This window comes from Mastigoproctus giganteus, chromosome 2 (genome assembly GCF_048544385.1).
Source record: "Mastigoproctus giganteus isolate SK-2022 chromosome 2, ASM4854438v1, whole genome shotgun sequence".
Lineage (NCBI taxonomy): Eukaryota > Metazoa > Arthropoda > Arachnida > Uropygi > Thelyphonidae > Mastigoproctus > Mastigoproctus giganteus.
In genome coordinates this window covers 29784116-29800395 of record NC_143576.1, presented here as the reverse complement: position 1 = coordinate 29800395, position 16280 = coordinate 29784116, and the positions used below count along the sequence as shown (strand labels likewise).

Sequence of the window (16280 nt, the reverse complement as noted above, 5' to 3'; positions counted from 1 at the left end):
ATCAGATTCATTTGCGAAAATCCTCGTTCACATTCACTCGATGAAATTGGTATCGTACTCAGCGCATTCATCAAATGCTTCAATTCTTCCGAAACCATCTTTTCAATTAGGTATTCCTGAAATCCACGAATTGTATCTCTTTCATTTAATTGTAACCTAATTGACATTTTTATAGCTTCATTTTCACCAAATGCCAACAGTTCATGTTTAAAAGGTTTAATACCTTTGTTGTCCTAGTTTTCCTTCTCTCGTCATCAGTATTGTCACTAGTCCTTAAATTTGAATTTTTCTGTTTTGAAACTGTCCAGAATGTCAGTGTCATTTGGATATTCAGGTATTGTGACCATCTAAACAGAGATACGCTAAAATGCCGACAATGCTTCCACAAAACAACAGATGATTATTTGTTGGGGTAAAAGAAAACCACTCATCTAATTCTTGAATTGTGTGCTTACAGTTGATTCACAGCAGTGTCCAACCTATGGCTGCTCAGAAAGTGAACTAAAACAGCATTAAATTTTGTTAATTATCAAAAAAAAATTCTCATTAAATATTTTGTTCAGTAAATATAATTGTGTATTGTTCTTAATAAAATTTTCGAATATTTTCAATTTTACTTTAACATGCAACAAGGTATGGAAAATGTAACACACTAAAGAAATCTAACTTTGAATTTTTTTGAATATGGCCCCTGTACCGGAAGTGTTTGGACACCACTGCAGTAGAAGGTGGACCAGAGCCCATTGGGAATACCCCTTGATCTGCTCACTGTTGAACAGTGAGACTTCTCCGTATGTGGGACAGGTGGTCAGATAGGTTTTACCAGGTACCACTGAGTTGTAGAATGGTAATCCTTTTTGCTCTCTTAATTCATGAAGCAGCACTAATTGCTTGAAGGCCAGAAATGTGAACAGTGCATACTGAGTTAATTCTCTCCTAATCTGTTCGCTATATGAAAATTTTCTCGCTCTAATTTCTAATTCCACTACTTCTTTTTGAGCATTAACTTGTTTTAATGCTATTTATCGGAGAACAATAGAATGTTGGTACTGTGGAACAGTCATGAGTTTTTGGAAGATTTGCACCAGGGTACCTGCCCGCCCACCAATGAGAAGCCAATAAACTTTGAAATGTTGTCATCTGGGTGGTGATATCTGCCGAGAATAAGTAACAATAGCCTATTCGAGGTAGTGCAATATCATAGCAACTCGTTGTGAAGATATCCACAATATGAGATATACTTAAATGATGTCAATTCTTTAGCTACTTTAGTAGTTTGCTGCATACTAAAATGATGCATTTGCACTAACCTGTATGTCAGAAGGATTGAAAGTAACTAAATTTTATTTGTCCCATTGGAGAAAGACCAAGTTCAGTATTTAAGGAATTGATGATGAATATTAGAGAAATTGAGGCTGTGAGAGTCAGGGACTCGATATTTGCAATGATAAATCTAGTGAGGTAGTATCAGTGACATCACTGAGAGAGAGACAGCCTGCTGTTTAATATTTTTATTCTCTGATATGATATTCTTATTTTTACCTGGTTACTGTAATAATTTGAACAGGCAGTATTTTAAACTATTACATAGCTTCTTGTTATAGCCTTATAATGGGGGAATTAGTCTTATAATGAAAGAATTTAATTTCCCAGATATTGACTGGAATTTGTGGGTTGGTCACTCACACACTAGCAAGGCTTTTGTGGATTTATTGAAAGATTGTTTTCTACAGCAGCATGTTCAGGAGGTAACTAGAGGGAGTAATACCCTTGATCTGATTATCAGTAGTGATTCTTCATGCATTAAGAATCTGCAGATAAAGGAACCACTAGGTGGGAGTAATCAGTGTGCTGAAGTGAGATTTACTCAGAGGTAACTCCCATCAAGAGTAAAGGGAAGGATTTTTGCTTTCGTAAAGGCAACTACGGAGGTCTGAGACGGTATTTCAATTCTATATGGTGGGACCAACTGATGATGTTACCAACAGCAAATTCAAAATGGGAAGCATTCAAAGAATTAATCTTGGAAGCTACTAGGCTTTTCATACCAACTAAGAAATATTATTTGAGATTTAGGCCTAAATGGATGTCAGATGAACTAATTAGACAGGTGGCAGAGAAGAAAAGTACATGGGATACATATAAATTAAAGGGTGACACGGAAGCCTATGACAGATGTAAGCTGATCTGTAACCAAATCACAAAGGAGGTTAGGCAGGTAAAGGTTACTAAGTAAAGAATTCTTTACTTATGTAAAACTCTAGAAGGAATGGGATGAATCAGATTGGTCCCATTAATATCGGTGGTTCAACGGTTGATGATTCTGCTCAGGTAGTTAACAAACAAAATCAGTATTCTGTGCATCTACATTCGCACATGAGGAGTTATTCAGGGAGAATGCCAGAGGTGTATTGAACTCTAGCAGTAAGCCAGTGGAGGAAAAATTGTTGAAGATAAACATATGAAAGGCACCTGGGGTGGATAGAATCTATCCAGGTATATTAAAGGAGGCAGCAAAGAAAGTAAGCAAACCCTTAGCCATAATTATGAGAGCTTCCTTAGACTCAGGGGAAGGTACCCATGGACTGGAGATGTGCAAATGTGACCCCAATCCACAAAGGAGGATCAAAGGACAACAAAAGTAATTACAGACCTGTTAGTTTAACTTCTGTTCCAAGGAAATTAATGGAGGCACTTGTTAAAGAAGCATTGCAGGATCATCTAGACAAGACTACAGTTATAAAATAGTTATAAAGTACAAATCTTCCCCTTAACAAACCAATGCTGTGTCCAAGCTATATAGCTTGGACACAGCATTGGTTTGTTAAGGTGAAGATTCGTTCGACCAGTTTGATTGGACACTATGATGTGGTCACAAAGGAACTGGATGCAAAGAATAATTTTGATATCATATATTTGGATCTTAGAAAGGCTTTTGATACTGTTGCACATGGAAGATTGCTGCACAAATTCAGCAGTGTGGCATTGGAGGCAAATTGCTGCTATGGATAAAGGGATGGTTGAGTGGGAGAAGACAGAGTGGTAATCAATGGACACTGCTCATCGTGGGCTAATGTTATTAGTGGAGACCCTCAGGGTTCAGTGTTGAGCCCATTGTTGTTTTCTGTATTTATTAATGATATTGATGATGGTATATCAGGTTTAATGTCCAAGTTTGCAGACGATACAAAGGTTGACAGGGTTGTTAATGGCAGTATGCTGCTGCAACAGGATCTAGAAAACTTGAGCATGTGTGCTGAGAGGTGGAAACTGAAGTTTGACATTGAGAAAATGTAAAGTATTGCATATGGGAAGCAGTAATCTCAGAGTAATGTATCAACTCTGTGGTACTATACTGACAGTGGTAGAGAATGAAAAGGACCTGGAGGTAATTGTGCAGGCAGATATGAAGTTTTCTGAGCAGTGCATACGCTCTGCAACAGTAGCTCATGATGTCTTGTCAATGATATAAAGGAATTTTTCTAGCAGGGATAAGGAGGTGATTATCCCCCTTATATAAAGCAGTGGTCAGGCCACACCTTGAGTACTGTATACAGGTCTGGAGGCCTCATTTTAAGAAGAATGTAGAGCTGTTGGAACGAGTACAGAGAAGGGCAACAAGATTAATGAATAGAACAAAGGGTTGCTCTTACGAAGAAAGGCTTAAATTTTGCCCATTACAGTGTCTGGAGACTAGGCACCTGCGAGGTGACCTGATTGAGGTGTATAAAGCCTTGAATGGTTTGAGCATGCTCAGTGCTGATGGGATTCTTCTTGCTGCTTCTTGCTCAGAATTGCCTGAGTGGGCATGAATTCAAAACGAGGAAAGACAGTTGTAGAATAGATGTGTGGAAGTTTGCCTTTAGCCAGCGGGTGCTTGATTGCTGGAACAAACTTCCATCTGTTATTGTAGAAGTTGATAGCTTAAATAGATTCAAGGAAGAACTAGACAGATATTTTGGAGAGAGTGGATGGGTGAATTGAGGATGCTTTTTTTTTTTTCTTTTTTTTTTTTTTGGCTAATGGTATATAAGCTTGCTTTCTTGCATCATGTGCCTATGCTATTTACAAAAATATCTCTATTTGGTTTAACATTAGCATTTGTGGTGGCATGGCAAATGATGCATGGAAGCTAGCCTACACTGTACCATCAAAAAAAAATTTATCTAACTCATCTTGTACATCACCTTTAACAATTTGTCTAATCCTTCCTTAAATTTATTTAAACTACCCCACATCCACAACACCAGATGGAAGTTTGTTTCAAGAAACAATTATTGTCATGCTAAAAGCAAATATTTTTTCACATTGATCCTGCAACCATCCTTTTTCAATTTAAATTTATGCTCTCTTATTGAACAAGAAAGAGTATGGATGCCATCTGCATTTACTTTACTCAATCCGTTTAAAACCTTAAACACTTCTAACTGCCTCATTTCCTAGCACTGACATTGGATTGAGGCATTAGCATTAGTAGAGGCACATGACGCAAGAAAGCAAGCTACAACAACAGATGGAAGTTTGTTCAAGCAATCAACCACCCGCTGGCTAAAGGCAAACTTCCACACATCTATCCTACATCTGTCTTTTCTCAATTTGAATTTATGGCCTCTCAGGTGATTATTCTGAGCAAGAGGAAGCATCCCATCAGCATTGAGCATGCTCAAACTATTCAAGGCTTAATAAAACTCAATCAGATCACCTTGCAAGTGCCTAGTCTCCAGACTGCAATTTGCAAAACTTAAGCCTTTCTTCGTAAGAGCAACCCTTTGTTCTATTCACTAATCTTGTTGCCCTTCTCTGTACTCATTCCAACAGCTCTACATTCTTCTTAAAATGAGGTCTCCAGACCTGTATACAGTACTCAAGGTGTGGCCTGACTACTGCTTTATACAAGGGGGATAATCACCTCAATCCTGCTAGAAAAATTCCTGTATATCATTGACAAGACACCATGAGCTACTGTTGCCGAACATGCACTGCTCAGAAAACTTCACATCTGCCTGCACAATTACCTCTGGGTCCTTTTCATTCTCTACCATTATCAGTGTAGTACCACAGAGTTGATACGTTACTCTGGGGTTACTGCTTCCCATATGTAGTACTTTACATTTGTCAATGTTAAACTTCATTTGCCACCTCTCAGCCCATCTGCTCAACTTTTCTAGATCCTGTTGCAGCAGCGTATTGTCATTAGCCTTAACAACTCTGCCATCCTTCATATTGTTTGCAAACTTGGACATTAAACGTGATATACCATCATCAATAAATACAGAAAACAACAATGGGCTCAACACTGAACCCTGAGGGTCTCCACTAATAACATTAGCCCATGATGAGCAGTGACCGTTGATTACCACTCTCTTCTCCCACTCAACCATCCCTTTATTCATAGCAGCCATTTGCCTCCAATGCCACACTGCTCCAATTTGTTCAGCAGTCTTCCATGTGCAACAGTATCAAAAGCCTTTCTAACATCCAAGTATTTGATATCAAAGTTATTCCCTGCACCCAGTTCCTTTGTGACCACATCATAGTATCCAATCAAACTGGTCAGACTAATCTTCCCCTTAACAAACCAATGCTGTGTCCGAGCTATAACTGAAGTCTTGTCTTGATGATCCTGCAGTGCTTCTTTTACCAGTGCCTCCATTAATTTTCCTGGAACAGAAGTTAAACTAACAGGTCTATAATTACTTGTGACACCCTTTGATCCTCCTTTGTGAATTGGGGTCACATTTGCACATCTCCAGTCCATGGGTACCCCCTCTGAGTCCAAAGAAGCTCTCATAATTATGGCTAAGGGTTTGCTTCCTTCCTTTGTTGCCTCCTTTAATATAACTGGATAGATCCCATCCACCCTGGTTGCCTTTTTTATGTTTATCTTCAATAATTTCTCCTCCACTTTCCTCAGTTATTACAAAATCATCTAGCTCACTGCCAGAGTTCAATTGACCTCTGGCATTCCCCTCCCTAAATAACTCGTGTGAATGTAGATGCATAATACTCATTTAGTTTGTTAGCCACCTGAGCAGGATCATCAACAGTTGAACCATCCATATTCAGTGGACCAATCTGATTCATCCCTTTCCTTCTAGAGTTTACATAGGTAAAGAACTCTTTGTTGGTTCTGTTTGCATCCTTTGCCAAAAATTTCTTGTAATCTGCCTTTGCCTGCCTAATCTCCTTTGTGACTTGGTTACAGACCAGCTTATATCTATCATAAGCTTCCATGTCACCCATTAATTTATATGTATCCCATGCATTTTTCTTCTCTGCCATATGTTCATTAGTTCATCTGACATCCATTTAGGCCTAAACCTTGAACAATATTTCTTAATTGGTATGTAAAGCCTAGTAGCTTCCAAGATTAATTCTTTGAATGCTTCCCATTTTGAATTTGCTGTTGGTAATGTCATCAGTTGGTCCCACCGTATAGAATATAAATACTGTCTCAGACCACCGTAGTCACCTTTACGAAAGCAAAAACCCTTCCCTTTATCACTGATGGTAGTTACCTCTTTGAGTAAATCCCATATCAATACATTGTGATCCTAGTGGTTCCTTTATCTGCAGGTTCTTATTGCATGAAGAATCAGATCAAGAGTATTACTCCCTCTAGTTGTCTCCCGAACATGCTGATGTAGCAAACAATCATCCAATAAATGCACAAAAGCCTTGCTAGTATGTGAGTGACCAACCCACAAATTCCAGTCAATATCTGGGAAATTAAAATCCTCTGTTATAAGACTCTCTGATTTATTGGCCCACTCTTATTTCCCTGTTCAGTTTCTTATTATACTCATCAGATCTCTCAATGCTTATGTTACACCAAAATGACTCACACTGCACTGTCCAGCGATGTTGACTGGCTTCACTTCCTTGGATTTTGTGTTTCTTAACTAATAGCATAACCCCTCCTCCCTTCCTATCCTGTCAATCCTTTCTGTAGACGTACTCCCGAAATTCCAGTTCTGCATTCCTTATATCTGTGTGACACCACGTATCTGATATCCCAACAATATCTGCCTTTGATGTTTTAAGCAATATCTCAAATTCATCAAATTTATTTACCAAACTCGTAGCATTGGTGTATTCGCAAGTATACATGCACCTGTTCCTATTCTTAGCTACCCTAACACAACCCATGTGTTTACTTGTACCACAATGGCTCTCAGCAGTCTCTGAAATGCCCTGCATCTTGTTTTCCAGGCTGCTGCTCATTCCAATAGAGGCAGTGCAGGAATCGCTTTCACCTCTGTCAGTGGTTACCATTAGTCTATTAGTCCTTGTATCCCCCCCCCCAAGCAAGCAGTTTTCCGAACCACCTAACACTTCCTCGATAGCATCAGCAAATATTCTTACACCCTTTCTATTTAAGTGTATCCCATCCCTGTAGAAGCAGTCTCTCCTGTTAACAAGTACAGACCAGGCTGAAAAAAATTCTCCCCCTTGAGCCTTGCACAATCCTTCCAGGGCTAAATTGATCTACAAGTCTCATCATATACTCCCTCCTATCATGTCTGGGCAGAATTGCAGATACTTTCAAATTCAATCCTAATTCACGGCTTTTTTTCAACAGTGAACTGTACTTAAGTAATTTAAAGAATTGAGCAATGTAAAAAACTAAATTATTTCTTGGTAAGAGTACCCCTTGTGCCCATCTAATCTTTTTGACCTTCTCTGCACCTATTCCAACAGATCGGCCTCTTTCTTAAAATGAGGCTTCTGGAACTGTACGAAGTACTCAAGTCTCATACAGTGGGATAATCTTGTCCCTGCAGGGAAAATTCCTATATATTATTGACAGAAACCCATAAGCTGTCTTAGCTGCAAAAAAAAAAAATAAATAAATAAATAAATAATAATACTATACATTTATTATTTTTTTTTGTCCTTCACTACCTTGAGTGTGATGCCACCGAACTGGCATATTCTGGGATCAGTGCTATCCATATACAGTGGTGCATTATAGCCTTACTCATTTTTGTGCCATTAAAACTAAAACCTGTCAAACCTCATTTGCGACTTATCATCTGTCGTGGTTGGCGCATTATAGCCCAGGTTGCTGTTGCACCAGTAAAATCAAATCAATACAAATCAACCCATCAGCTTAACTTTTCTACGCTTTGTTATATTCCTTGATTCCTCTCATTAACCACCACCACCACCAGTCAACCATTGTACCATCTGCAGATTTAGATGTTAAACGTGATGCATCTTCATCAGTATCCTTAATAAGTATTGAAAACAGTATGTGGCCCAGCACTGAATCCAAGGGGCTCTACTAATAACTTTTGTTCAAGACAAACAGTGCCCATTAATAACCACCCTGTCTTTTGCCACTCAGTCATTAGCCATCACGGTAACTAGTCCCCAATGACACATATTGCTCCAATTTGTATAATAGTCTTTCATATGGAACAGCATCAAAAGCTTTGCTGAAATCAAAATATATGATATCAATATTATTTGTGCATCCAGTTGTTTTGCTGCTATGTCGTAGTAATTCTACGTCATTCTACGTAAAATGCAGTGGTTGCTATGTGACTGCATTTTATCTATCCAGAATATACTTTTATCAGGAGAACTATTATCTATCCAGCATATACTGCTTGAATGCCCACATTTTTGGAATGAACAGTATATCTCTTGCCACTTTCAAACATAGTGAGACCTCTACACTCAGATTCTAAAGAAGAATGAAGTCTGAAGTTATCTTTTTAAAAATGATGAATCTGTACTGGTCTATATAACCAACCTCAGCTTTAATGACCATTTTTATCCCAACATTTTTTTTTACTGTTAACTTTTCAGTTGTTATTATTTACTATTTATTTATTTATTACTTACCATTATAATTTTATTTACCATTGTTACACAATTTTTTTTAAAATTTCATTGTCAAAATTGTCTGTTTAATGCTTTCAAAACTGGACTTGGCACATTATGGTCTTCATTGCTGATATGCCACTAAAACTTTAAACAAACAAATAAAGCTTGTATTGTCTCCATTTTGTAAACTCTTTTGACTCCTATTGGCTGTTCTGGAGTGTAAACAGAATTTATTTTATTTTTATTTAAATTGTAATCAATAATCCCCCCCCCCCATCTCCAACAGCATCATCAAAATGATTTTTTCTGTAATCCCACACATTTAATTGTATGAGATTTCCAGTTGTAGCTTTCTTCATTTCTAAATTTTAATCAACATCTAAATGCCATAAAAGAATAAACAGTTATAAAATAATATAGCTAGTAAAGTTAATAAATGATAAGTTAATCACTTAGTTCCTGCTGAGCAAGCCATCAACAAGTTTTCTGTTTAACTGTACATATTTTAATTTTGACATTTGACTATTCATGCTTTTTTAGATTTACTGTCCAAAAACCAGCAATAGTAAAGTCCCAAAGTTGCTGATTTTTGAATTTACTATCTATATTATACCAAAGCTGAATTACCTTTTTTACACATCACTTCTGTTCTTCAAAGTAACAGCAGCATTGGAACAATTTCTTAGTGTTTTTTTTTTTTTTTTTACCTTAGACCTCAAATTCTTGTACTTACTGGCAGTCCCAGCAGTCGCCCTCCTCTAGTGGATTTCACATACAGCATTACAAAGAAACTTAGTTTAATGATATGTGGTCATGTTCTGAAGGTGAGCCTAAATTTTATAATTTTATAACAGTTATCTTATGCAACACTGACTTTCACATCAAACAATGCAAGTCCATTGTTTGATGAATAAGATTTTTTTTGTATTTTATTCTGTGTCAGGAAACATTTTAATGTAAGGACATTCAACTCAGTTATTGATATTTTAAATATACATATATTAAAATTAATTATTAGTAATATATCAACTTAAAAATGAGATACAGCAGTTCTAGATAAATGCATTTCATAGTTCAGAATTATTTTAAAATGGAGAATGCTGTCTCTTTAATGTATCAGAACTGATTTGTATAAGTTGTGTAAGATTTTACATAGCTTCTACTGACTGGAATAAATGGAATGAGTGACAACAGTTTTGACACAGAAGCATAAGAAACAGTATGGGTGTAGCAGTATATCAAATATATGTTGACTGATTTGCAGATAGAGAAAGTAGAAAATGCATGTGCTTGCAGATATAGAAAGTAGAAAATGGAATAATGTCTTTAAAACAGGTAGTCTATCATGTTTTAAAGACATGGTTATGAGACATGCTGCTCTTATCATATATCTTTAATTTCTTTGGTGGCACAGGTCAGATTGCTGATTGTCAAAATAAATCAAGTCAGTGGGGATCTACAAATGAGATTCTTCAAGTTGCACAATCTGAAGCAAAATCCACTGAACTTAGCAGAACTAACTCTTTTTCCTCACACAACAAATATTATATTAAAGGAAGAGCAAAGAATGGGGGGAATCTCTAAAATGTGCTCATTAGTAGAGGCATATGATGCAAGAAAGCAAGCTTATGCAGCATCAGCCAAAAAAAAAACCCACTCCCATTTCACTCCTCCATTCGTTCAAAATACCTGTCAACTTCTACAACAAAAGATGAAGTCTGTTCCACCAATCAACTACCTGCTGGCTAAAGGCAAACTTCTGCACATCTGTCACTACAACTGTCTTTCCTCATTTTTGAATTTATGCCCCCTCAGGTGATTATTCTGAGCAAGAGGAAGAATCCCATCAGCATTGAGCATGCTCAAACCATTCTTTTTTTTTTTTTTTTTTATGTAAACCCAAACAGGAGAGGTATTAGAACCTACAGTACTTAGTACTGTGCTTGAGTTGGAGGTTGAGAAGACGAAAGAAGATATTTGTTGACAGATAATTTTCAGGAAATACATATGAAGGAAGGTTGTTCCAGAAAACGGCAGTTGAATGAATAAATGAGGAAGATGAAAAGTTGGTTCTGTGAGTTTGAAGTTGGACAGTAAATGGATGTTGGCTGGTGGCGGCACGTGTTCAGACTGTTTTGAAAGAGAGCGGGAATTATAGAAGCCAATTCAGAAGAACAATGCCCATGGAAGTATCTGTAGAAGAGGCATGCAGCAGAAATGGTGAGTCTATGAGAGAGCGAGTGGAGAGACTCTGTTAGAGATGAATCATTAATTAACATAACTGCCCTCTTCTGAATGGAATCAAGAAGCCTGAGAGATGTTTTGGGGGCACCACCCCAGATGTGGGAACAATATTCCATGGCAGGGCGGATTTGTGATTTATACAGAGTAAGCAGCTGTTTGGAAGAAAAGTAACGCCGAGAGCGAAAGAAAAAAAAACCAAGTTTTTTAGATGCAGAGGAAGCAATATATGTAATGTGCTTGTGCCAAGAGATATTAGAAGTCAGGGTAATCCCCAAAGGAGATATATCATTTTGCCTAGAAATTAGAGTGTCACTAAAGATAAGCATAGGAGCAGAAGAATCCTTTTTGGGAGATATGAGACAAGACTGAGTTTTAGAAGGGTTGAAATCAACAAAGTTGTCTTTGCCCCACTGGAGAATTAACTGAAGATCGTCATTTAAGGAATTGGTAGCAGATTTTCGAGAAATTGAAGCTGATTGAGCAGGACAAAGTTTCTCAAAATGGAAAGTGGAATGCAATGTGCTGTCATCGGCAAAACTATGGATATTATTTCCAGTCAATGGAAGGTCATTAATATACAAGAGGAAAAGAGTGGGGGAAAGAACTGAACCTTGGGGGACACCGGCATTAGTGGAGAAGTTAGAAGACAGAGAGCCATTTACCATCACCCTCAGTGAGCGACCAGAGAGAAAACTGGATAACCAATTACTAAAAACAGTTGGCAAACCATAAGATGGAAGCTTGTTTAGAAGACCTTTATGCCAAACACAATCGAAAGTCTTTGAGATGTCGAGCAACTACTTCTGTTTCCCCGAACCTTTCCATTGAATTAGTCCATAATTGGGTAACATCAGCCAGAATATCACCAGTGGATCGACACTAACGGAATCCATACTGGCGATCGTTGATCAGATGGAAGGTTTCTAGGTAGTTTAAGAGTTGGCGGTTAATTGATTTCTCCATTACTTTAGAAAGGGTAGAAGTAATTGCAATGGGACAATAATTGGATGGGAGGGATTTGTCACCCTTTTTAGGAACTGGCTGTATATGAGCAAATTTCCAAAGCAGAAGGAAAAACACCTTTGGAATAAGAAAGTGAAAAAAGGTGGCAAAGAATAGGAGTAAATTCAGGAGCACAGGTTTTGAGAACAATTGGAGAAATACCATCGGGACCTGGAGCTTTCTTAGCATCAAGATTCGTCAAAATCCTTCTGACATTCTTTTGACGGAAAACCACAGGAGCCATTGAATGGAGCATGTTGGGAATGGTGGGAGGTGTTTTACCAAGATCATTGATACATGAGTTTGAAGAAAAATGGGATGCTAGCAGGTCAGCTTTATCCTTGGCTGAAGTGACAACAGAACCATCTGGTTTGGACAGAGGTGGGGGCAGAGATGGGCAAAAGTTGGGGCCAATAGCTTTGGCAAGGGACCAGAATGCTTGGCTACCATTAGAGCAAGAAGCAAGTTTTCTACTCTTAGCCTGTTCAAACTCTAGTTTGGACTGATTAATAACTGCTTTACAATTGTTGCGAGCTTTGGTGTAGGCAGAAAATGAAACTGGAGAATTAGAAACAAGCCAACTACGATAGGCAACATTCTTCTCTTGAACAGCCTTAGCACATTTATTGGAAAACCAAGGTTGAGATAAAGGACGAGATTTTAAAGTGGAGTGTGAGATAAAGGATTTCATTCCTGCAAGAATAATTTAACTGACACGATCTGAGCAAACGTTGACATCAGAAGTTTTGAAACAGTAATCCGACCAAGGAAAAGAAGAAAGGAAGTCTCGCAGGTCATCCCATTTTGCATTCTTGTAATGCCAAACAACACGAGGTTGGGAATAGCCATGAGATTCCATTGGAGAAGAGACAATCACCAAGTTGTGATCTGAAGTGCCTAAAGGACCTCTCACTTCGACTGTGCACTTAGAAGGGTTGTTTGTGAGAAAAAGATCAAGCATATTGGCTGTATGATTAGGATTGTCCGGTATTCTTGTAGGTAAATGAACAATCTGTGTAAGGTCATTAGTAATTGCAAAAGCCTCAGCATCTCGACCAGCTGGGTCGGTGTGACTAGAAAATGGAAGCCAGCTGGAGTTGTGAACATTAAAATCACCAAGGAAAATTACCTCACTGTTAGGAAAGTTGGACTGGAGAAAGTCAAGTTGCAAAGAGAGGAAGTCAAAGAGCTCCAAGTGATTAGTGGAATTGGGAGAACAGTAGAGACAACAGATGAATTTGACACAATGAGGTAGAGAGATTTTGAGCCAGAGAAGATCAAAGAGAGGAGATTCCAAATTGCCAAGTCTCTGACAGGGAATATCAGAACGGACATATGCACAAGTACCACCTTTGAGGCTAAAGGAATCATACAGCGATTAATTTGGGCATCTGAGATGAGCGGTAGTTGAATCAACCAATAACTGAGATTCTCAGAAAAAGTACATGGGGTTTGGCAGACTGCAAGTGGAAATGGACATTCAAGGCTTTATACACCTCAATCAGATCACCCTCCAGGTGCCTAGTCTCCAGACACTGTAATCTGCAAAGCTTAAGTCTTTCTTTCTTCATAAGAGCACCACTTCATTCCATTCACTAATCTTGTTGCTCTTCTCTGTACTTGTTCCAACAGCTCTACATCCTTCTTAAAATGAGGCCTCCAGACCTGTATACAGTACTTAAGGTGTAGCCTGACTATTGCCTTATACAAGGGGATAATCGCCTCGTTATCCCTGCTAGAAAAATTCCTGTATATCATTGACAAGACACCGTGAGCTACTCTTGCAGACCATCTGCACTGTTCAGAAAACTTCATATCTGCCTGCACAATTACCCCCAGGTCCTTTTCATTCTCTGCCACTGTCAATGTAGTACCACAGAGTTAATATATTACTCTGGAGTTACTGCTTCCCATATGTAGTACTTTACATTTGTTAATGTTAAACTTCATTTGCCACCTCTCAGCCCATCTGTTCAACTTTCTAGATCCTCTTGCAGCAGCGTACTCTCGTTAGTGTCCTTAACAACCCTGCCAATTGTCTGCAAACTTGGACATTAAGCTTGATATACCATCATCAATATCATTAATAAATACAGAAAACAATAATGGATCCAACACTGAACCCTGAGGTACTCCACTAATAACATTAGTCCACGAAGAGCAGTGTCCATTGATTACCACTATCTTCTCCAACTCAACCATCCCTTTATCCATAGCAGCAATTTACCTCCAAAGCCAACACTGCTCCAATTTCTGCAGCAATCTTCCATGTGCAACAGTATCAAAAGCCTTTCTCAGATCCAAATGTATATCAAAGTATACAAAGTATTGCAAAGTAACTGGATACCCTGTATCCAGTTCCTTTGTGACCACCTCATAGTATCCAATCAAATTGGTCAGGCAAGACTTTCCCTTAACAAAACCATGCTGTGTCCAAGCCATAACTGAAGTCTTGTCTAGGTGATCCTGCAGTTCTTCTTTAACCAGTGCCTCCATTAATATCCCTGGAACAGAAGTTAAACTAACAGGTCTATAATTACTTGTGTCGCCTTTTGATCCTCCTTTGTGAATTGCACGTCTCCAGTCCATGGGTACCTACCCTGAGTCCAAGGAAGCTCTCATAATTATGGCTAAGGGTTTGCTTACTTCCTTTGCTGCCTCCTTTAATATAACTGGATAGATCCCATCCACCCCATTGGGTGTTTATGTTCATCTTCATCTTCAACAATTTCTCCTCCACTTTCCTCTCAGTTATTACAAAATCATCTGGCTGACTGCCAGAGTTTAATTCCCCTCTGGCATTCCTCTCCCTGAATAACTCCTCATGTGTGAATGTAGATGCAAAATACTCATTTAGTTGTTAACCACCTGAGCAGGATCATCAACAGTTACACCATCAATATCCAGTGGAGCAATCTGATTCATCCCTGCCCTTCTAGAGTTTACAGAGGTAAAGAACTCTTTGCTGTTTTTCTTTGCATACTTTGCCAAAGATTTTATGATGTTGTTCAAATGTATAGGAAGTGAACAGTTCACAGAACACTATTTTATTTCTCAGTCAACTTTAATAAGTCAGAATGCCAAATCATGGCAGACATCATTCACGAATAGGTTATGACATAAACACACTACTGGTATCGTCAAGAAAGAAATATATAATTACTGATGATTATGACCAAAGTGAGGTTCTCTTGAGGCCAAATACCTTTAAATGGTATTCTGTTGTATTCGTTCATTCACGGACATATTCTGCCCATAGGAGAATCCATTTAAGTGACATAACACTCATTTTCTTGATTCCTTTAACACTTTCCAACTCTGCATGAACAATATATATAGAGTTGTTAAAATTAAAGTATCCCTATGTAGAGGGCTCTGGAGCGAGTTCTATGACTTGTACTGCAGAGAAGTTTGGACAACAGGTACAATAAAGAATTTGCTCGTCATTTATTGGAAAACAAATTAGTTGCAAAATTTGTCACTATATGGTGCTGTGGCAATACACTTGAACAGCACTACAATTGTTCAATGTGTCCTCCATTTGGGTCAACAACAGTTTCCATTCGAAGAACAGCATTTTTTGCAGTAGAACATCACATATCAACTGGAATAGCCAGCACATGACGTCTAATGCTGTTCTTGAGATCTGCCAGAGTTTGACATCATTCCCGATACACCCAGTTCTTCAAAAAAAACCCACAACCAGAAGTCGCATGGGGTGAGGTCTGGTGATCGGGATGGCTAAGATGTCTGGAAACAATGGCTGATGACCCATTCATCTGTAAAGTGTTGCCTTAGCAATCTTTGGACACAACGGTAGATGTGGGGTGGCGCACCATCTTGCACGAATATGGCATCTTGAAAGTACACATGTCGTTGCAGCTCCAGTATTGCAAAATTTGCCACTGTTCCATAATATTTCTGTCCAGTGACAGAACAGGTGTGGGGTCCAGTTGGTGTTACCTGTTCAAAAAAATATGGCCCAATCATGAATGTGGCCGTAAATGCACACCACACGGTCACTTTTGGAGAATGCAACGGGACCTCTTGGATAACTCAAGGGTTTTCTGTTGCCCAAATGTGATAGCTGTGCGTATTCACTTGTCCATTTAAGCAGAGGTGAGCTTCATCACTCTAAAGGATGTTCCTGGCCAAGTGATATCCACTGTCATTCATGGCAGAAACTGAAGTGCATATGT

The 16280-nt window shown here is 38.5% G+C and overlaps 1 protein-coding gene across 3 annotated transcripts in view; it reads left to right on the top strand.

Annotated features, from left to right (window-relative positions):
- Positions 1-16280, top strand: part of LOC150089241 (solute carrier family 12 member 2-like) — a 544391-nt gene that overhangs the window by 377368 nt on the left and 150743 nt on the right. For all 3 annotated transcript variants that reach the window (XM_090388535.1, XM_090388531.1, XM_090388539.1), the window contains exon 15: positions 9548-9659. In XM_090388535.1, the coding sequence (XP_090244661.1) occupies positions 9548-9659 (112 nt within the window). The remainder of the gene's footprint in view (positions 1-9547; positions 9660-16280) is intronic.